The 23,281-nt window shown below is 44.6% G+C and overlaps 2 protein-coding genes across 3 annotated transcripts in view; one reads left to right on the forward strand and one right to left on the reverse strand.

Moving 5' to 3' along the window:
• The first annotated feature begins 7,611 nt into the window (after positions 1-7,611).
• On the forward strand, positions 7,612-13,750 carry LOC106601740 (NADPH oxidase organizer 1). Its single transcript, XM_014194095.3, has 8 exons — positions 7,612-7,759; positions 7,998-8,078; positions 8,197-8,269; positions 8,391-8,574; positions 8,750-8,937; positions 9,129-9,239; positions 9,507-9,624; positions 10,861-13,750. Exons 1-8 carry the CDS (start codon positions 7,694-7,696, stop codon positions 11,612-11,614), a joined length of 1,575 nt encoding a protein of 524 aa, XP_014049570.1. The 5' UTR covers positions 7,612-7,693; the 3' UTR covers positions 11,615-13,750.
• Position 13,751: 1 nt separating this feature from the next.
• Positions 13,752-23,281, reverse strand: part of LOC106606613 (transducin beta-like protein 3) — a 29,588-nt gene continuing 20,058 nt past the window's right edge. The window contains exons 18-24 of one of the 2 annotated variants that reach the window (XM_045715567.2): positions 22,969-23,027; positions 21,039-21,142; positions 19,441-19,512; positions 17,157-17,315; positions 16,509-16,602; positions 15,229-15,313; positions 14,765-14,901 (exon numbers count right to left, since the gene is read on the reverse strand). In XM_045715567.2, the coding sequence (XP_045571523.2) occupies positions 15,277-15,313; positions 16,509-16,602; positions 17,157-17,315; positions 19,441-19,512; positions 21,039-21,142; positions 22,969-23,027 (525 nt within the window). In that variant the 3' untranslated portion in view covers positions 14,765-14,901; positions 15,229-15,276. Of the gene's footprint in view, positions 14,902-15,228; positions 15,314-16,508; positions 16,603-17,156; positions 17,316-19,440; positions 19,513-21,038; positions 21,143-22,968; positions 23,028-23,281 lie in introns of both variants that reach the window. The other variant, XM_045715566.2, reaches the window with a different exon arrangement.

A 23,281-nucleotide genomic window follows, 5' to 3' on the forward strand; every position in this document is an offset into this window, starting at 1 on the left:
GGAGGACATTGTCTCTGATCGAGGTTCCCAGTTCACGTCCAGGGTCTGGAAAGCGTTTATGGAGCGGCTGGGGGTCTCGGTCAGTTTGACCTCCGGTTATCACCCCGAGAGCAATGGGCAGGCGGAGAGGGTGAACCAGGAGGTGGGCAGGTTCCTGAGGTCGTACTGCCAGGACCGGCCAGGGGAGTGGGCGAGGTATATTCCCTGGGCTGAATTAGCCAAGAACTCACTTCGCCACTCCTCAACTAACATATCACCCTTTCAGTGTGTGTTAGGTTACCAGCCGGTCCTGGCACCATGGCACCAGAGCCAGACCGAGGCTCCTGCGGTGGAGGACTGGGTCCAGCACTCCAAGGAGACCTGGAGAGCCGTCCAGAACTCACTAAAGGAGGCCAGTGCTCGGCAGAAGAGGAGTGCTGACCGCCACCACAGTGAGGCGCCCGTGTTCGCACCGGGAGACAGGGTCTGGCTCTCGACCCGGAACCTGCCCCTCCGCGTGCCCTGCCGGAAGCTGGGGCCGCAGTGTGTGGGGCCCTTCAAAGTCCTGAGGAGGATAAACGAGGTGTGTTATCGGTTGCAACTCCCTTCCTATTACCGTATTAACCCCTCGTTTCATGTGTCTCTCCTCAGGCCGGTGGTAGCTGGTCCCCTTCACGAAGATGAGGTGCCGGAGGTCCCTCCACCCCCTCTGGACATCGGGGGGTCCCCGGCGTACAGCATACGGGCCATTCTGGACTCGAGACGCCGGGCGAGGGGCCTGCAGTACCTCGTGGACTGGGAGGGGTACGGCCCGGAGGAGAGGTGCTGGGTGCCGGCGGAGGACGTCCTGGACCCATCTATGTTGAGGGATTTCCACCACCTCCGTCCGGATCGCCCTGCCCCTCGCCCTCCGGGTCGACCTCGAGGCCGCTGTCGGCGCGATGCAGGAGCCGCGCGTCAGGAGGGGGGTACTGTCACGATTCCCACCGATGGTGGCGCCCCCTCCTGTTCGGGTGGCGCTCGGCGGTCGTCGTCACCGGTCTATTAGCTGCCACCGATTCCCTTTGCTTTTACCTTTTTTGTTATTTTACACACCTGTGGTAAATTAGCCATTAGTAGGGCTATTTAGGTTAGCTGGCCCACTCCTTTTCGTGCGGGATTAATTGTTGTTTCCGACTGTCTTGTTCATGTTCGGCTTGGCATTGTCACACTTTATTTATTCCCCTGTGTTTAGGAACTTTGATTTTCTTTCTCAAAGTGTTATTAAAAGAACAACACTCCCTGTGCTCGTTGCTTCCTGGGCCTCATTCCTAATCACGACTACCAACGCCGTTACAATTCTGAACATTATAGTTTTAAGCAGTGTATTGGTAGTTAGTTAACATGCTACCTAACTGATCAACAATTACAGGTACAGGCTAATAACAAGGTATATACAGTGAGGGAAAAAAGTATTTCATCCCCTGCTGATTTTATAAGTTTGCCCACTGACAAAGAAATGATCAGTCTATAATTTTAATGGTAGGTTTATTTGAACAGTGAGAGACAGAATAACAACAAAAAAATCCAGAAAAACGCATGTCCAAAATGTTATAAATTGATTTGCATTTTAATGAGGGAAATAAGTATTTGACCCCCTCTCAATCAGAAAGATTTCTGTCTCCCAGGTGTCTTTTATACAGGTAACGAGCTGAGATTAGGAGCACACTCTTAAAGGGAGTGCTCCTAATCTCAGTTTGTTACCTGTATAAAAGACACCTGTCCACAGAAAAAAATCAATCAATCAGATTCCAAACTCTCCACCATGGCCAAGACCAAAGAGGTCTCCAAGGATGTCAGGGACAAGATTGTAGACCTACACAAGGCTGGAATGGGCTACAAGACCATCGCCAAGCAGCTTGGTGAGAAGGTGACAACAGTTGGTGCGATTATTCGCAAATGGAAGAAACACAAAAGAACTGTCAATCTCCCTCGGCCTGGGGCTCCATGCAAGATCTCACCTCGTGGAGTTGCAATGATCATGAGAACGGTGAGGAATCAGCCCAGAACTACACGGGAGGATCTTGTCAATGATCTCAAGGCAGCTGGGACCATAGTCACCAAGAAAACAATTGGTAACACACTACGCTGTGAAGGACTGAAATCCTGCAGCGCCCGCAAGGTCCCCCTGCTCAAGAAAGCACATATACATGCCCGTCTGAAGTTTGCCAATGAACATCTGAATGATTCAGAGGACAACTGGGTGAAAGTGTTGTGGTCAGATGAGACCAAAATGGAGCTCTTTGGCATCAACTCAACTCGCCGTGTTTGGAGGAGGAAGAATGCTGCCTATGACCCCAAGAACACCATCCCCACCGTCAAACATGGAGGTGGAAACATTATGCTTTGGGGGTGTTTTTCTGCTAAGGGGACAGGACAACTTCACCGCATCAAAGGGACGATGGACGAGGCCATGTACCGTCAAATCTTGGGTGAGAACCTCCTTCCCTCAGCCAGGGCATTGAAAATGGGTCGTGGATGGGTATTCCAGCATGACAATGACCCAAAACACACGGCAACAAAGGAGTAGCTCAAGAAGAAGCACATTAAGGTCCTGGAGTGGCCTAGCCAGTCTCCAGACCTTAATCCCATAGAAAATCTGTGGAGGGAGCTGAAGGTTTGAGTTGCCAAACGTCAGCCTCGAAACCTTAATGACTTGAAGAAGATCTGCAAAGAGGAGTGGGACAAAATCCCTCCTGAGATGTGTGCAAACCTGGTGGCCAACTACAAGAAACATCTGACCTCTGTGATTGCCAACAAGGGTTTTGCCACCAAGTACTAAGTCATGTTTTGCAGAGGGGTCAAATACTTATTTCCCTCATTAAAATGCAAATCATTACATAACCTTTTGACATGCGTTTTTCTGGATTTTTTTGTTGTTATTCTGTCTCTCACTGTTCAAATAAACCTACCATTAAAATTATAGACTGATCATTTCTTTGTCAGTGGGCAAACGTACAAAATCAGCAGGGGATCAAATACTTTTTTCCCTCACTGTATGCTATCTTATTGAGCAAGCAACTTAACTCAAATAATGATGTAAGCGCTAGGCATCTCTCTCCAGCTCTCTCCGGGTTGTTGTGCTGCTTGGCTGGCTAGCTGCTCAATGGTTTCTTCCAGATATTGCCACTGTTTTCGCACACACTGCAGTACACACTGCCACCATCAGCTGTGTGTCTCCGCCAGTTACAGAAAATCCATTCTACGATGACTCATAGATTGGCAAGGAAATCCTCTTCATCTTCACTGTCCAACTGCATTGTCACGGAGCTGGAACCAGCAGTAGAGGATGGAGTGGCCTTAAAGCTGTATGCTGCTGTGGTGCCAAACTGCTGCAGAACTTCACTTGGTAGTTTATGCTGGTATCAAGTATCACCAGCTAGCTTCAGTCCATACCGCACCAGGAGTATGGAGTTGAGAGTGTGCAGTGACATGCTATTTCTTAACTTGACCACACTCATTTGGCTGAACAGCCGTTCAACCTCCGCATTTGAGGGTGGCAAGGAGAGGGCAGCGAGTGGAGCTTTGCACAGTTCTTCAAATGGATTTGACCCGGAAGAGTCCGTGTAGTTATTGACTTCACTCCAAGACTCGACTGTATTTTCAGTTGAGTCCCACCTAAACAGATGGATGTTTCTCCACTGGGAAACAATTTTATCAATTGTTTGGGGCTGGTATCCCAGTAGCTCAGCTAATTTAATAATTTCAGTGGTGCCTTTATTGTGCTTTAGCGTTTCCTTAACACTGAACAAGGCCATGTTTCGCAAGGCTTCTAGGTTGCCTGGGAGCCTTGCTTGCAGCTCCTTGCTTAAAGCAACAATGTAGTTGATGCACTGTCTCCGAATGACCTTTTTGTCCTCTGGCGCAAGACTGAGTTCGTACACCGTGCTCTCGAAAAGGTACCGAAGGTATGGTGATGGACTGAGATGTCCATCAATGGCATCCTTCAGGACATCAATTTTTGCCATAGGGTTGACTACTCTGCTGCAAATTGATGTTAAGAGGTGTACCAGATTGTCCAAAAGCTTGACAGGATCTGTTTGCTCTCCCTCAAATGACTTCACTGCAACTTGTACGTCAGACAGGATTGATTTCAAGAATGTCAGGTAGACATAGTTGGTCTTGTCCATGTACATGGCATGGAGCACATCCGCCATGTAGCAATGCTCACTGGCCTTGGTCAACTCAAAGTGGAGTTTCAGTTCTTCCCACTGGCTCAATATACGAGTTAATGCAGGCTCAATCGATAGCCAACGTGTGGCACACACTTTGGTGATCTGCAGGGGTTTCTGGCCACAATTAATGGTGGCATACACGGCTTTGTACGCCTCGCGCCGTTTTATGGAAATCGAAAACCAGTTGTAGTTTCCCTGATTAAGTACTCAACACTCCTAGGGATGGTTTCTTTGGATGCTGCACAGACAGCCAATTGTAAAGACTGGCACACACAGTGGATGAGTACCAAATTGGGCAATGCACATTCGTCCTTTAAAATCATGTGCACCCCGTTGTGCACCCCAGTCATCACGGACACATTATCAGTGCCAATACCCTGAAGATTTTCTTTTTTAAGGTTACACTTGTCAAGAAACACAACTACCGCCTTTGCTATTGACCTGGCATCGTCCCCTTCCAATTCAACCAGCCCGAGAAATGTGGACACAACGGTTCTTGTTTTAGCACTGAAATACCGAATCACCACACACAGGTATTTCGAGACACCGACATCAGTGGACTCATCCAAAAGGAGACTGAAATTTTCATCCCCCACATCTGATGTTACCCTTTTGAGAAAATAAGGAGCCAGTACTCCCCTAATCATTTCTGTGCACTTGGTGCGGTGCATTTGGAAGCTTGTTGCTGCCACAGAATCTGAAAAGGCAGCTTTGCAAGCCATACCCAAATGGTCGCATGCTGGCAGCGAACAATGCTCTACAGTGGCCATTGCCATAGTATCGTCTGAGATTCCCAAAGATTGGAAAGCTGCCGCGGTCATCCCCCTCATTGTATACATCGATGATGTTGCTCTTGCTCGTGGTGATTCTCTGATCCACCTCTACGCAGACGACACCATTCTGTATACTTCTGGCCCCTCTTTGGACACTGTGTTAACTAACCTCCAGACGAGCTTCAATGCCATACAACTCTCCTTCCGTGGCCTCCAACTGCTCTTAAATGCAAGTAAAACTAAATGCATGCTATTCAATCGATCACTGCCCGCACCTGCTCGCCCGTCCAGCATCACTACTCTGGACGGCTCTGACTTAGAATACGTGGACAACTACAAATACCTGGGTGTCTGGTTAGACTATAAACCCTTTCTTCCAGACTCACATTAAGCATCTCCAATCCAAAATGAAATCTAGAATTGGCTTCCTATTTCGCAACAAAGCATCCTTCACTCATGCTGCCAAACATACCCTCGTAAAACTCACCATCCTACCGATCCTCGAATTTGGTGATGTCATCTATAAAATAGCCTCCAACACTCTACTCAACAAACTGGATGCAGTCTATCACAGTGCCATCCATTTTGTCACCAAAGCCCCATACACTACCCACCATTGCGACCTGTATGCTCTCGTTGGTTGGCCCTCGCTTCATACTCGTCGCCAAACCCACTGGCTACAGGTTATCTACAAGTCTCTGCTAGGTAAAGCCCCGCCTTATCTCAGCTCACTGGTCACCATAGCAGCACCCACTCGTAGCACGCGCTCCAGCAGGTATATCTCACTTGTCACCCCCAAAGCCAATTCCTCCTTTGGTCGTCTTTCCTTCCAGTTCTCTGCTGCCAATGACTGGAACGAACTGCAAAAATCTCTGAAGCTGGAGACTCATATTTCCCTCACTAGCTTTAAGCACCAGCTGTCAGAGCAGCTCACAAATCACTGCACCTGTACATAGCCCATCTGTAAACAGCCCATCTATCTACCTACCTCATCCCCATACTGTATTTATTTATTTATCTTGCTCCTTTTGTTAGGGTTGAACTGGCTATTTGTTTGCATAACCTATATAATATACCGGGGAAGCTATACTACAATATTAAGTATATAAACTACGGATAAGTCAACTGCTGAAGACAAGAACTACACCCGGCGACAGGAAGTGCGTCACGAGGCTAGGACCAGCCTGCACGCCGACGATAGGATGAGGATGTTTAAACCACGCTCATCCTCGCTCTGACAGGCCAGCAATGAGCGGGAACTATCTCTGTCAGAGTATATAAGGAAGAACAAAGGATGTGACGTTCTCTTCTCTGTCTGCCCTGCGTGGTGTTACAGGGAGACCGTATATACGAACATCATATTTTCCATTTGTACTATCATTCTATTTACTTAAAGATGAATTAAATAATCATTGCAAAACTAAGTTGCATGGTTTGTTTATATCCTAATACCAGATTAGAATTGACGCGACCCGACACTTTGCACCCCAGTATCTCTACTTGCACATTCATCTTCAGCACATCTACCATTCCAGTGTTTAATTGCTATATTGTAATTACTTCGCCACCATGGCCTATTTATTGCCTTAACTTACATAATTTGCACTCACTGTATATAGACTTTTTGTTTTCTTTTTGTTGTACTGTATTATTGACTGTATGTTTTGTTTATTCCATGTGTAACTCTGTGTTGTTGTATGTGTCACACTGCTTTGCTTTATCTTGGCCAGGTCGCAGTTGCAAATGAGAACCTGTTCTCAACTAGCCTACCTGGTTAAATAAAGGTGAAATAAAGAAATAAAATAAAAAATAGTAGCTTCTGCGCTTTTGCAGTTATCCACTTTTTTAACCAACTGTGGTAATGTAGACTGCGTTGTGGGGTTTTGATTTATTCATATGCTTTGCTGTAGCACAATGTTTTAGCATTTTTGCAAGCATATCTGATTTGCAGTATGCACAGTATGCCCGTCAATCATCCCCAATTACTGGCTTCAGCCACAATTTAAGTTCAGGTACAGACTCCCACTCTTTTCTGTACTTCTGGCTGTACAATTTTGATTGAGACATGTTGATTGATGTTGTAAGTTCTGTTCAAGATCAAACATTTGTGACCAACTATATTCATTGGGTTTGTCTCGTCGAACGCATACTACTGCTGCAGTCAGCCAACAATGATTTTTAATTTGCTGAAATTGCTGCTGGCCTGCTGCTGCCTGTGCACGAGCTGAGCGCCTGCTGCTGACGTCACTCACAATGCACAATTGCAGCCAGGCACGTGTGTTGTGACTGAGTATGTGACAGAGAAAATCGTTTTTGTGTCATTTAGAAGGAAAATTAGTGCATTTTAGCATTTGAGTCACTTTTCAAAAGTTGCTAAAAGTTCCAAATACATTTTTTAAAGTACCTAAATTTGTTGCTAGGTGCTGTTTGAAAAAAAAGTTGCCAGGGTACTCTGAAAAGTTTCTAAATCTAGCAACAAAATTGCTAAATTGGTATCACTGCGCTGAAATGATGACGCATTTGTTACAACCGTGTACTTCCCACACTTGCGCCACTACAGCGGGAGCAGCTCACGTGACGCAAATATTGTCCTCCTATTTGTTTGCTCTACCGCCACGCCTTACTCGGAGAGAGATATTAACCTGTTGACCATTTGAGCTCCAATCAGTTAGTTAGGAATACATATCTCCATAGGACTTTACGCATCTAGGCTTTTTACTGACAAACATGGAGGAGCAACGGTATCCGGTTAATGTCCGACTGATTGGAGTGATGCACAAGGAGAAAAGCAAAGTATGGATACTTGATGCATGTAATAATACTGCTGTGGTTATGGGATATTTCTCCAGATTTCTGCATGAGATGTACAACTATTTTTTATGCCTGTTAATTAATACTTTCCCGAAAATTGTTGATTCTTGTTTGCTGTGTTTTGTGAGTCCAATTAACTAAAACATTTATTTTTGAATTTGGCAGCAATGATTTATACCAAAGATTTAATTGATATTTATAACTTATTTCAAATGTCCAGATGTACATGACATCGGTGCTTTGGTCAGATCAGAATGACATCATTGTTTACAGAACCTTCAAGGACTTCAAGACACTTAATGTAAGTTACATCATCAACTACAGTTCAAATTGTCTGATCTAATGTAGGCTACATAAATGCAAAATATAATATGTAGCCATGCTTTTCTTACTTATACCAAACTATTTATCCAAAACAGGAACAAATGAAGAAGAAATTCCCACCTTCGAACCCACTTAAAAAATCTGACAGAATTATTCCTAGATTTCGAGGTAGGCCTATGTTTTACTTTTAATATCACGTTGCCGGTTGATGTCTATCATTTGTATCCTTTATTAACTAATAAATCATTAATAAGTAATAATTAGTCATCGTCATATATTCCTTCATCAGACTGGAGGATGAAGATAAACACAAAGAATAATGGTCCAAGCAAGTCGGTGGTCCAGCTCAAGTTTTTGGAGAAATACTGCAGCGAGCTCCTCAGCTGTGACCCGCGCGTCTCACAGTGTCCTGAACTCATCCGGTACTTCCACCCCAAAGACCAAGACCTACAGCCAGAGTTCGCCAAGAATAGGTAGATTATAGTGAGAATTACGCACATTGCTTAGGGAATACCACTGTGTCCTGAGCATTACGCACAGTATTACGCACATATGGATCGACTTCAAATCCAGTGTCCCGTTATGTTTTGGTGATTTAATTCAGTACAATAAATAGTCATACATTTACCATGTGACTTCCTTCCTCAGTATCATGATCATGCCTTCAGAGGATTCCGCTGGACATGACAAGAGTGTCAACATTGGCAATGTTACGCAGCCGTTCGTAACAGAGGCATACCGGTGCATGGCACCCTATGAGACGAAAGACACCAAGAACCGGCCGTTCAAAGTGGCCGTGGACGAAAACTTGGACGTGCTCATCAAAGACAAAGCAGGTGAGAGAACGTCTGCTGTGATTTGCCTTCCGTAAAGTATAATGCCACGTATTTTCCTTTGTAATGGACATGTAAAATCGCATCACTTTTAATCTCTGCATGAATGTATTGATTCTGTGACATGTAATGGGTTTGAGAGAGCTGATCATAAATGTCCATCACCAGTCTAACCCCTCTCCCTCTGCTCCCAGGCTGGTGGCTGGTGGAGAATGAGGACAAGCGTATGGCCTGGTTCCCTGCTCCATACCTGGAGAAGGTAGAGGGGGATGAGGAGGACGATAGTGACGGGTCCTATGGAGAAAGTAAGAGACTATCATCTCTTATCCCTTACACATATGTATTTATGTTTTCTATAGCCTGGGAGGGGATCATCAGGGGTACTGTCTGCAAAAATGTTCACATCAACAAATATATAAAACATTCACATATAGCTGATGCACCAGCATCAAGACATATACACTGCAAATACTGTACTGTGCATGTACTGCAAGGTGGGGACCACCACTGACAGTATATTGCCATATATTGATGTTGCACCTATCCTAACATTCTGAATCGCCCACAAATAGGTGTGCTGTACAGTGCTGTCAGAAGCTACAAAGCCACAAATGGAGACGAGGTGTCTGTGGACATTGGCTCAGTGGTGGAAGTCCTGCAGAAGTCTGACAATGGCTGGTGGCTGATCAGGTATGTTACTGAACAACACCCATCTGACTAAACAGAGAGAATACAGTAGCTATAGCTGTAAAAGAGAAGCATGACTTCCAGACTGTCGGAACCATGGAATCAAAATGATTAGAACTCATACTAATTCTATGGTCAGATGACAGCAGATGCATTGAGAGAATAGAAAGTGAATGGGAATTGAAAGCCATGGTGCAGACAGGCATGCAGAGTATCATTGCCCGTCCATCAGATATCATGCGGAAACAACAACGCTGTAATTATCTCACTACATCACAAGTTATCATTAGTTGATTCTGAAGAACCCAATACCAGAGATAGCTGAGCCATTGTCTGCTCAATGCTCTTTTGAGACATCCTCTCAGCGTGTTCTGCCCCTATCATTAGAAAACAGTTGGTAGCTTCCCCTTGGAAGTTGACAGATGACTGAATTACTTAGCTGTTATCTTTTCACTGAATCAAATCCAAAGATTCTCTTGACAATGGCCGTGTCCAAATACCCAATAAGGTTCTATCTGAAAAAATATTATTTGATAATTGGCTTTAACGTCCCGAACCCTCATTTGTTTGAATAGTATTAGCAATTTGATCTTGTATTCATTTGAACTTCACAACATTAATGGGGGTATATAGGTATAGAACATTGTACAGAATAAGGATATGTCAATAATAAAATTTGGACAAAAATGCAGATAGAACCTTCCAGATGTCAGTTGAACGTCTAGTTTTGATTTACATTTGGTTGATTTGTCATCTAATGTGAATTCAACAAAAAATGGTTAAATGTTGGGTGAAAAAAAGACAAAATTCCCTTACGTTGACTTTTTTCAAATCCAATCAGTTTTCCATGTTGATTGAACGTCATCACGTGGAATTACATGGAAACAACACTGATTCAATCAGTTTTTGCCCAGTGGGATATAATCTCAAGTTCTGAATTTGTTTTTTACTGCATACCTTATTACTAAACAGTACGTTCAAAATAGTATGTAGTAAGATTAGTACACAGTATGCAGTTTTAGTAAGTAGTAGCCAAGCCAGATTTCGGACACGGACATTGACTTGTCAATTTAAGTGAAAGCTAGACAGACAAATGTGTACAAAGGCCACAGACTTGTCGTCTATCATTACCTAGGATAACATATTGTCCCAAGGCTTTGACAACATTGGGATTTCTGATATGAAATCCAAACTCATGTCAGTTTCCAATTTCTCACTTCTTCTTTCTCCTCTTGACAGATACAATGGCAAGACCGGCTATGGACCTGCCATGTACCTGCAGCCCTACAACAACCCTCGTGTCCGCCTGGCGGCTCTCAACCTGGCCCAGCTGCAGGTCCACGGCTCCAGCTCTGACCACACACTGGCCGGACACTCCCACGAGCGCAGCTGTTCCCAAGGCAACCTCCTGCAGCTGCCCGGCTGCCGTCCTTCCACACCAAATCAGCTCAAGCCTACCGACAAGCTCAAGTCTCATTCTTTTAATGTTCTATCTGTGCCTCGGCCTAGCCCTTCACCTGTGATGGTCACCACCCCTGCCCTGGCATACCCCAGCAAGGGCACTCCAACGCCTACTGTCATGGTGGAGGTGGATAGACACAAGCACAGCCTCGCTGGCAGCATGGGAAGCATGGGAAGCGAGGGCAGCATGGGAAGCGAGGGTAGCGACTTCAGCTTCAGTGACGACCTCAGTTCGTCGACCTGCAGCTCGTCACTCAACCTGAGCCGCGCTGACATGGATGAGCATCTCCGGCGCGCCCGCACACCGCCGCCCATGGTGGCCGACCGCCTCCACCCCGACAGCGGCGTGTCGGAGGGGAGGATGGTCCACGGAAGATCTGACCCAAACCTGTTCAAGATGGCCCCCACCACCCCCAAGGTGCCCCCCAGGCCCAGGGCGCAGGAGATCCTGACGCGCTGCACTACCGTCACGCGCAAGAACGCCTCCAAAGCCAAGCTGTCGCCAGCGCCTGCTGTGATACTGAGACGCTAAATTGGAGCAGTGTTGACCCAAAATGGTGGTGGGTCCAGACCCACTGGTGAGTCATGGGTAGCCAGTTCCTCCTTAGCCTTTTAAAACCGAGGGTGACGACTGGGTTGTGGCCAGGACATGTGGTGTGGTGTCTTGATGGGTTCCAGGAAGAATCCAAAGGCTTTAGCACAGAAAGTGTAGAAAGTCACTGTACTAGAAGCCCAGAAGACAGACTGTGGGATTTATCCATTATGAAGTTACCTGAATATGATTACACTGTGACATGGTTTACAAGTGTTTAACTGCCTTGGGGCTGGTCATGTAACCATGAGTTGTGATATGGGAGGAAGAATCATACATTACTGTAATACTCTGAGTCACATATTGAGTCTTTATTTTTTTAATGTGGAAGTTTACTTCTTGCTCTGTTCGTCAGGCCTACTTCCATGCACCTGCAGATGGATACTGATAACTGCATTGTAGACATTATTTTAATACTGTCTGTTAATTCAGGATTTATTTTGTGGATGAACAAATATTACGGTTGGGGGTTTACTGTCATTTATTTGCATTCCTGTTTTAATGAATAACTTCTCTTCACTTAAAAATGTGAAAAGTCAGGTCATATACTGGTATAATTAAAATATACACCTCTGTGAATAAACATTCAGTAGCAATTTAGATAGGCTTGATAGAAAAAATACAATATTCTGTGATTGTCATGAATTAGTGTCTTCTGTTATATCCAAAAATGTGTTTTCATAGTTTCTGCTGTATGGCCTTTTAATCTAGAGATCTCTATTTTTCCATACTGGAAAACTGTTATTAGCAACTATGGTTGATTCCATTTCATATTGTACTGCAAACTGCAACACATTCTAATACATTATTATACTAAAATAACTAGCAACTATAGATGATAATATATCATATTGTACTGCAAAAAGCAATAACTTCTAACTTCTGTCTTGGAGTCACCATTTCTATCCACCACTAGCTTACTATGAATCGTACTCTTATACTGTTAGAGCTCTCCCTGAGTCCACTGGCTTATACTGTTAGAGCTCTCCCTGAGTCCACTGGCTTATACTGTTAGAGCTCTCACTGAGTCCACTGGCTTAAACTGTTAGAGCTCTCCCTGAGTCCACTGGCTTAAACTGTTAGAGCTCTCCCTGAGTCCACTGGCTTAAACTGTTAGAGCTCTCCCTGAGTCCACTGGCTTAAACTGTTAGAGCTCTCACTGAGTCCACTGGCTTAAACTGTTAGAGCTCTCCCTGAGTCCACTGGCTTAAACTGTTAGAGCTCTCCCTGAGTCCACTGGCTTAAACTGTTAGAGCTCTCCCTGAGTCCACTGGTTTATACTGTTAGAGCTCTCCCTGAGTCCACTGGCTTAAACTGTTAGAGCTCTCCCTGAGTCCACTGGCTTAAACTGTTAGAGCTCTCCCTGAGTCCACTGGTTTATACTGTTAGAGCTCTCCCCGAATCCACTGGCTTATACTGTTAGAGCTCTCCCTGAGTCCACTGGTTTATACGGTTAGAGCTCTCCCCGAATCCACTGGCTTATACTGTTAGAGCTCTCCCTGAGTCCACTGGTTTATACTGTTAGAGCTCTCCCCGAGTCCACTGGGTTATACTGTTAGAGCTCTCCCTGAGTCCACTGGTTTATACTGTTAGAGCTCTCCCTGAGTCCACTGGGTTATACTGTTAGAGCTCTCCCTGAGTCCACTGGTTTATACGGTTAGAGCTCTCCCTGAATCCACTGGTTTATATGGTTAGAACTCTCCCTGAATCCACTGGCTTATACTGTTAGAGCTCTCCCTGAATCCACTGGCTTATACTGTTAGAGCTCTCCCTGAATCCACTGGCTTATACTGTTAGAGCTCTCCCTGAATCAACTGGGTTATACCAGAGATCCCAGACTTTTAAAAAATGTGACAGATACACAGGGTGACAATATGCTTAACAGGCTGGACCAGTCTAATATGGCAAAGGAATGTAGGCCTGACCTGTTCACCCTTTCCTGTGTCATGGTTTATACTCCTATGGAAATCTTATGTTAAATAAGTTCATAAGTCAAGTCTTCAAACACTCTTTTACATGAACATATTGGTTGATGTTTCAAATGAATATGAACTTATTAAAAAAACAGCACAAATACTTCCACATGGCACACATTTTATTCCAGATGCATTTGTAATCATGAAACAAAATATATTGTTACATAAAGGAGGCGTTTGTTGTTGTTTATGTGGAAGAGCAGGACTGCACAACAATGTTAAAATATAAAAATTCACAAGCACTGGTTTCTGTTGAGAAGAACGGGGAGGAAGTTACGGGTAGAGCCTCGACAATTCCTGACCTCTAGTAGCAGGCTTCCACTAGGTACCAGTAGCAGGCTTCCACTAGGTACCAGTAGCAGGCTTCCACTAGGTACCAGTAGCAGGCTTCCACTAGGTACCAGTAGCAGGCTTCCACTAGGTACCAGTAGCAGGCTTCCACTAGGTACCAGTAGCAGGCTTCCACTAGGTACCAGTAGCAGGCTTCCACTAGGTACCAGTAGTAGGCTTCCACTAGGTACCAGTAGTAGGCTTCCACTAGGTACCAGTAGCAGGCTTCCACTAGGTACCAGTAGTAGGCTTCCACTAGCACCCAGAGTTTTTCCTGATGAGCTAACATGGTCAGGGAAAAACAACACGGTTTTCAAAAAGGCTGCCAGCCAGGCCTATCGACCTCAAAACCAGTTTATTATAAAAGGTCGTTCAGGACCTGCTTCCCTGTCAGTGTCTATAAAGCCACACTGTTGCTCCAGGCAGTGGTCCATGCTGAAGGAGACTCCCGCGGGTTCACACCCAGGTATCCTTAGTGGGCTTGGTGTCAGACAGTCTGCCATCAGCTGATGATTGCCTGGAGGGGTGGAAGGGACGCTGCAGACAGGAGGATCTGACACTTGGCCATCTTAGCCTGTTTGGTCTCCCCGGTCCTCCTCTCCTGAACTCTCCTCACTGCCAGAGTGATGGTTGCCATTTTCTTTTCCATTCTGTCCCTTTTCTTCCCTTTGTCCCCTGACTGAGGCTTTCCTGGTGATACTGACTTCATCATCATCATCCTCCTCCTCCATGTTGGCCGGGCAGTTGGTATCTTCCTCGAGAGCACCATCCTCCTCCACCTCTCCCTCATTCCATCTCTCCTCTCCATCCCCCTGTTCCCTAGTCCCATCTCCACCCTCACCTGGTCGCTTGTCAATCATGAACAGGGAGTGTGGCACCTGAAGAGAGGCGGTGTCCATCTCCTCATCCTGCGAGTCCATACTGTAAAAGGATATGACATCACACATCAGCAACCAACAACAAAGGAGGTCAAATATCCATATAACTCACGTGTCACACAGACCCATGTTTGCTCTGTCGTATTTCCTGAAGCTGGAGTCCAGCTGGATTCTTATTGGGTCTTAAGACCATGTTGAAGAATTAGGCTCTGCTGCATACTTCCTATCACATCATACATTAGGGTACTGCAGAAGACGTTATCTTTATGCTTGACCCATGACAATTCATTTCTAGATAATGACTTAAAATAATCATTCTTCAAACCTGACCTACAGCCCCATTCTTCCAGAAGTTTCAGTGTTGATTTACCATATTGGAATTGACTCTCCATGGTACAGTATGTGATTGTACAGCCTCTCATTGATCTCCTGCTGATCCCAGGACCTGGTTATCGCTGTTAACATTCCTCAATCAGTTAGTTATTCATCATTACAGTGCTGGCAAAGCTTATAAACTGTGTCCCAAATGGCACCATATTCCCTATGTAGTGCACTACTTTAGACCAGAGCCCGAGTGAAAAGCAGTGCACTTGTATATAGGAAATTTGGGATGCAGCCATAGAGAGGGAATGTTTATTTTATTTATTTCACCTTTATTTAACCAGGTAGGCCAGTTGAGAACAAGTTCTCATTTACAACTGTGACCTGGCCAAGATAAAGCAAAGCAGTGTGACACAGACAACAACACAGAGTTACACATGGAGTAAACAAACAAGCCAATAACACAATAAACAAGTCAATGATACAGTAGAAAAAAAAGAAAGTCTATATACAGTGTGTGCAAAAGGCATGAGGAGGTAGGCAATAAATAGGCCATAGGAGCAAATAATGACAATTTAGCAGATTTACACTGGCGTGATAAATGAGCATATGAAGATATGCATGTAGAGATACTGGTGTGCAAAAGAGCAGAAAAGTAAATAAAATAAAAACAGTAAGGGGTTGAGGTAGGTAGATTGGGTGGGCAATTTACAGATGGACTATGTACAGCTGCAGCGATGTGGGTGTGTGTCTGGTTTCAGAATGAAGTCTACTATAGTATTTACAGTAAAAACAGTTTGGTTATACAGGTATTGGTTTCAAACCACAGATATGTGAAAGTCATCTCTCTTGCCCAAATTTATTCCTATGAACAACAACAGCCATTGTTCTAGACTCAGATTAGATCTATACCATGCTTCACGTGGCATACTGTCAACGCTGATAGGCCGGATGACTGTGTCCTGCTGCGAAGTTACTTACAAGGCTATAAGGAAACATGAAATCAAACAACTGAACATGTCTTTCACTTCACTTTAAGTCGAATTTCCACTTCAGTCAAAGCAATGATATTGATGGAAGACTAAGTGAAACACACTTAAGTGTATGTTAGAATCTGTTTTAGGGGCAAATCCTGTCATCGCTATCAATCCCTATTAAAAGAAACTCAAAACAATGAAATGTATGTGTTTTTTATTCTGAACCTTTCTAAAAGCAATGCCTTTGAAAAAACATTTGAAAGTCATTAGGCAAGGCCGTGTAGCGTTAGTATAAGCCCTGGATTGTGATTGGTGGGTGTTGTGTTTTAGGCCCTCCCCTGGTCATCCTCACCTGGCTGGAGCTCCTGTCACTCTCATCTTCTGCCACATGTAGTCCAGGAACATGGAGGCCTGCAGCAGACGGCCTATCCTTTGCATGTGTCTCTCTGGGGGGACGAACAGGGTCAAATCAAACAAGGGAACTGTATCAACAAACACGTAAAGATGCGCACACACAATCAGCGGACACCGTCCCACACAATCAGCGGACACCGTCCCACACAATCAGCGGACACCGTCCCACACAATCAGCGGACACCGTCCCACACAATCAGCGGACACCGTCCCACACAATCAGCGGACACCGTCCCACACAATCAGCGGACACCGTCACACACAATCAGCGGACACCATCATACACACAATCAGCGGACACTTTCTCTGGCATCAGTGGTTTGATTCCTTCACTATTATTCAGAAATTAAAACATCATACATCATCTGCACAGAGGTAGCGGCCACGTCTGGCGTGAGTCTATACATCAATGTGACTAACACACACACACACACACACACACACACACACACACACACACACACACACACACACACACACACACACACACACACACACACACACACACACACACACACACACACACACACACACCCACACACACACACACACACACACTCCCTACTCGGACTCCTCCCCACCTCACCAGTGTAAGGTATGAGTCCCTCCAGGTGTGCGCGTGCTCCTTGGTACTGGAGCAGCTCTTCAGGGGAGAGGTGTGTGAGCATCACCTGGATCACAGCCTGGGCGTCCAGACAGCTCCGGGCGTTGGTGTTCCACATAGCACAGTAGCGCAGCATAGACTCTTGGGGGGGGAGAGTAGAGAGAGTCAGGGTTAGGATTACACAGACCATTACCATACACAGACCTTTATCACGGACCATTACCATACACGGACCTTTATCACAGACCATTACCATACACGGACCTTTATCACAGACCATTACCATACACGGACCTGTATCACAGACCATTACCATACACAGACCTGTATCACAGACCATTACCATACACAGACCTGTATCACAGACCATTACCATACACAGACCTGTATCACGGGCCATTACCATACACGGACCTTTATCACGGACCATTACCATACACAGACCTTTATCACGGACCATTACCATACACAGACCTGTATCACGGACCATTACCATACATGGGCCATTACCATACACGGACCTTTATCACGGACCATTACCATACACGGACCTGTATCACGGACCATTACCATACACGGGCCATTACCATACACGGACCTTTATCACGGACCATTACCATACACAGACCTTTATCACGGACCATTACCATACACAGACCTTTATCACGGACCATTACCATACACCGACCGGCCCCACGGGCCATTACCATACACGGACCTTTATCACGGACCATTACCATACACAGACCTGTATCACGGACCATTACCATACACAGACCCTGTACCATCCACGCCCCGGACCATTACCATACACAGACCATTACCATACACGGACCATTATCACGGACCATTACCATCCGACCACACGGACCATTACCATACACGGACCATTACCATACACGGACCATTATCACGGACCATTACCATACACAGACCTTTATCACAGTCCATTACCATACACAGACCTGTATCACGGACCATTACCATACATGGACCTTTATCACGGACCATTACCATACACAGACCATTACCATACACGGACCTTTATCACGGACCATTACCATACACAGACCTGTATCACGGCTATTACCATACATGGACCTTTATCACGGACCATTACCATACACAGACCATTACCATACACGGACCTTTATCACGGACCATTACCATACACAGACCTTTATCACGGACCATTACCATACACAGACCTTTATCACGGACCATTACCATACACGGACCTTTACCATACACGGACCATTACCATACACGGACCTTTATCACGGACCATTACCATACACGGACCTTTATCACGGACCATTACCATACACAGACCTGTATCACGGACCATTACCATACACAGACCATTAGCATACACGGACCTTTATCACGGACCATTACCATACACAGACCTGTATCACGGACCATTACCATACACAGACCTGTATCACGGACCATTACCATACACAGACCTGTATCACGGACCATTACCATACACAGACCATTACCATACACAGACCTGTATCACGGACCATTACCATACACAGACCTTTATCACAGACCATTACCATACACAGACCTTTATCACGGACCATTACCACACACAGACCATTACCATACACAGACCATTACCATACACGGGCATTTATCATACACAGACCTTTATCACGGACCATTACCATACACCGACCATTACCATACACAGACCTGTATCACGGACCATTACCATACACAGACCATTACCATACACGGACCTTTATCATGGACCATTACCATACACAGACCATTACCATACACGGACCTTTATCACGGACCATTACCATACACGGACCATTATCACGGACCATTACCATACACAGACCTGTATCACGGACCATTACCATACACAGGCCTTTATCACGGACCATTACCATACACAGGCCTTTATCACGGACCATTACCATACACGGGCCATTACCATACACAGACCTTTATCACAGGCCATTACCATACACGGACCATTACCATACACGGGCCATTACCATACACGGGACTTTATCACGGCCCATTACCATACACGGACCATTACCATACACGGGCCATTACCATACACGGGACTTTATCACGGGCCATTACCATACACGGGCCATTACAGGCCATTATCAGGTGGCTCCATCACTATATTGAATACCCACCAAGCAAAAAACGTTTTCAGAATGTTCTGCAACGTAGTAAAAACAGTGTTTTTTTGGGGGCCAGCTAGGTATATGCCAATCCTTTCTGATCTCACCTTTCTGGTCCTGGCGCAGCTTCAGCACAGTCTTCTCCAGCTGCTTAGCACCATCTTCCCCCTGGCGGATCGCTAGAGGCCACACAGGAAAGTCACGAGGTCACAGACAGTACAAACAGAGTAACCCACATCAGATATAGAAGCCTATGATCCTGCATACATAACCAGTGTCATGGCACACAATACATAACCTAAGTTCAATGGCCAGTCTATTAAAGACTTACATAACTGTAACTTTCCCTACAAACTGCATTACTTTTGACCAGAGCTCTATGGGGAGCAAAAGTAGTGCACTAGATAGCGAATATGGTGCCATTTGGGATGCAGCCTAGTACGCATCATCATGACCTAAGTGACCCATCCCGTCTACAACCCCATTCTAGACACTCCAGTGTCAGTATGACGGTCCATTGTTATGCCAATACAATGACCTCTGACCAATCCTTGACGGTCAAACATGGAACCCTAGTCTCTCCCATCCAGTTATTTTAATGGATTTTAACACTAGAAGTGCTGAGGCAGTCATTTTAACTACATATGAATTTAAAATGTGTATAGATAGATATCTGCCATTTTTAAAGCCATTATCCTTCAGTCCTTGACTTATCCTAAATAAGCCTATTTAACACATGTATGTTATACATTGTTAGAATTTCAATATGGTAAACAGAATGTGTTGTAAATAGTTAAGAGGACATGTTTTGGAGCTGCACTAGTGTGTTGACTATATACACATGATGTTCCCAACACCAACATGCCTAAACACAGAGTATGTGAACACTCCTGTGTTTATAAACTGTACCTTTATTTAACTCTGAACCTGATCTCTCTCAGGCCATGTTCAATAGGCACGAGACGGAAGAAAATGGTCCGAAACGGGCTGGTACTATCGTAACTTGTAAAATAAGAAATAATATAATTCTTGTTGTGCAACGTTTTGCCCTAATGAACACCACCCAGTCAATCTCATCCATGATCAATACAAGGAATGTCTAAAACAAGTATGTTCCAATCTTCTTTGTTTCGATAAAAAAACACTAAAGTGCACCTATGCATAACTATCTATGTTTTGGCTCAGAAGAAGGTCCATGTAGGGAACATAAAGGCCTGGAATGTGGGTAGAGTGATTTGGTCCATTTAGTCTATTTGCCTCTAAGGCCTTGGTGTCAGACTGTCAGTGGGCCTGTCTGTATGCAGGTCATGTCATCCATTAACTTAATGACAGAGAGGTTTAGAGAGTCTGAACTGGTTACTGAGTAATGCTGCTCTATGTAGTCCTCGTTATGTAGAGTTCCCACAGGTCTAGCCTACACTAGTGCCTGGAGGACTGAGGGAGTACTACAAAGGAAACAGTAGGATAATAGGTAGTGACAGGGTGGAAGGTGACTGACAACATTAGCAATGTGGAATCCAGCAGCTATTTCTGGAGATGTGAGGAAGAATCGGGATGATCAACATGCTGTATGTACAGTGTGGACAAAACATGTGAGAGACTAGAGATGGAGGGTAGAGAAATGTACCTCTGATGATGTGGAGCAGGGTGTGTGAGTGTATGGATGTGTAGTAGGATATAGAAGAAGCGCGAGAGGACAGGATACCTTTAATGACTTTGAGCACAGTGTGTGGCTGGTCCAGGGAGATGGCCAGGCCCAGAGCCTTCAGGAACTTCTTCTCATGAAGCAGGTTAGACAGCTCCTGTTTCCTGCACAACACAACAACACACCACCACATCTGAACGTAGAAAAACTGGGGCTGCGTTCATTACGCACAAAACAGGACTGAGACAGTGAGGGACCACCTGGATTTTTCCAATAAGAAGCGCACATTTTTGTTTCCCATTGCAAAATGTCTTAAAACGTTAACGTGTCCTAATAAACACGACCCAGAAAAGACGCTCAAACATGCGCACAAAAGCGCACATTCACAACTCCTATGGTAATTGTTATGTTTTTCTCTGGCATCAGTGGTTTGATTCCTTCACTGTTATTCAGAAATTAAAACATCATACATCATCTGCACAGAGGTCAGTCCATAGGAGTTGCTGTCTTCACCTAAACGTCAAGGAATCAGATGAAGTGGCGGCGACGTTCAGAAGCAAGATAAAATACACGCTCAGTGTCACACACCAGCTCTTTATTTAGCCGGGGGCTGTTTCCTTAAGACGGAGGTACAATTACCGCAGCCATTAGCTCAGCTGGGTGGTCCATGCACAGAGGCACACTATGGTGTATGAAAACCAGTGGTGGGTGGACAGTCTTATCAATCCCCGTGGTTATCCTTACATATGGTTCCAGATAACAGGTTGTGACTTTTAAAAGGAACACTAACAGGTGGGACAAAGGGAAGACAACATTTCTATGTCGGGACCTCCGCCTGTGTGTGTGTGATTAGAAGTATGTAAATAGAACACGTTATCCACCTGGACTTCTTTCCAACATGACCTCTAGTGTGGTTAGGCAGTGGGCAAACATTGGTCTAACAAACCCTTGATCTGTAGATATTTATCAGCTGTTGGAAGGAGCTGGGTCTATAAAGTGGGTCATAGTGTTTAAACTCAGAATACTAACCCCTCACCAACCACGACCCGAAACTAAACCAATGACCCTAGTTTAACCACTGACCCTAAAGTGAACCGCTGATACTAAAATTAACCACTTACCCTAAACTGACCACTGAAAGTAAACCAAATTCAGGTTCCAAATTGTCCTCATTGAAGAACTGGAATTTTAGTGCATTTGCTGAACCACCTACATTTAAAATCTATACATGCAGACTGTATGTCCCATGCAAAAATCCAACCCACAACCATCTATACTGAAGGATGTTTTAATACCCAGTTGATATCTGTATTGAAGGATGTTTTAATGCCCAGTTGATATCTGTACTGAAGGATGTTTTAATGCCCAGTTGATATCTGTACTGGAGGATGTTTTAATGCCCAGTTGATATCTGTACTGGAGGATGTTTTAATGCCCAGTTGATATCTGTACTGGAGGATGTTTTAATGCCCAGTTGATATCTGTATTGAAGGATGTTTTAATGCCCAGTTGATATCTGTATTGAAGGATGTTTTAATGCCCAGTTGATATCTGTATTGAAGGATGTTTTAATGCCCAGTTGATATCTGTATTGAAGGATGTTTTAATGCCCAGTTGATATCTGTATTGAAGGATGTTTTAATGCCCAGTTGATATCTGTATTGAAGGATGTTTTAATGCCCAGTTGATATTTGTATTGAAGGATGTTTTAATGCCCAGTTGATATCTGTATTTAAGGATGTTTTAATGCCCAGTTGATATCTGTACTGGAGGATGTTTTAATACCCAGTTGATATCTGTATTGAAGGATGTTTTAATGCCCAGTTGATATCTGTATTGAAGGATGTTTTAATGCCCAGTTGATATCTGTACTGGAGGATGTTTTAATACCCAGTTGATATCTGTATTGAAGGATGTTTTAATGCCCAGTTGATATCTGTATTGAAGGATGTTTTAATGCCCAGTTGATAAGTATCGAAGGTGAACTCACTTGAGTATCTGGTCTTCCTGCTTCGCCTGCTCCTCTGCCTGCTCCACCTCTGTCACGTCCTACAGGGGAAAGGCACACACAATACATTTATCATGTCACTCATTCCATTTATACAACAACATAACTGTCTGACTAACAGTTCTAGATTTGCCATACAAATATACCCACAGTTTTAAAGACATATAGCATCTAGTTTAAAACGTAACAACCCGATCTAGGATGGGTGTGACAGTAGTTGGAATAGAGTACCAAGACACTCCCTAAGCTAATTTACATTAACTCAGTATTCACACCTTTCATTAATCCTTTTCAA

Source organism: Salmo salar, chromosome 03, assembly GCF_965601325.2.
Source record: "Salmo salar chromosome 03, fSalSal1, whole genome shotgun sequence".
In the NCBI taxonomy this organism is placed as follows: Eukaryota; Metazoa; Chordata; class Actinopteri; order Salmoniformes; family Salmonidae; genus Salmo; species Salmo salar.

What these genes read in the sequence shown, in the direction of transcription:
- LOC106601740 (XM_014194095.3), top strand. Translation starts at nt 7,694, where the DNA reads ATGGAGGAGCAACGGTATCCGGTTAATGTCCGACTGATTGGAGTGATG. An exon ending in CCAGAGTTCGCCAAGAATAG is followed by an intron (nt 8,575 to 8,749) that starts GTAGATTATAGT and finishes TTCCTTCCTCAG; the next exon opens with TATCATGATCATGCCTTCAG. An exon ending in AATGGCTGGTGGCTGATCAG is followed by an intron (nt 9,625 to 10,860) that starts GTATGTTACTGA and finishes TCCTCTTGACAG; the next exon opens with ATACAATGGCAAGACCGGCT.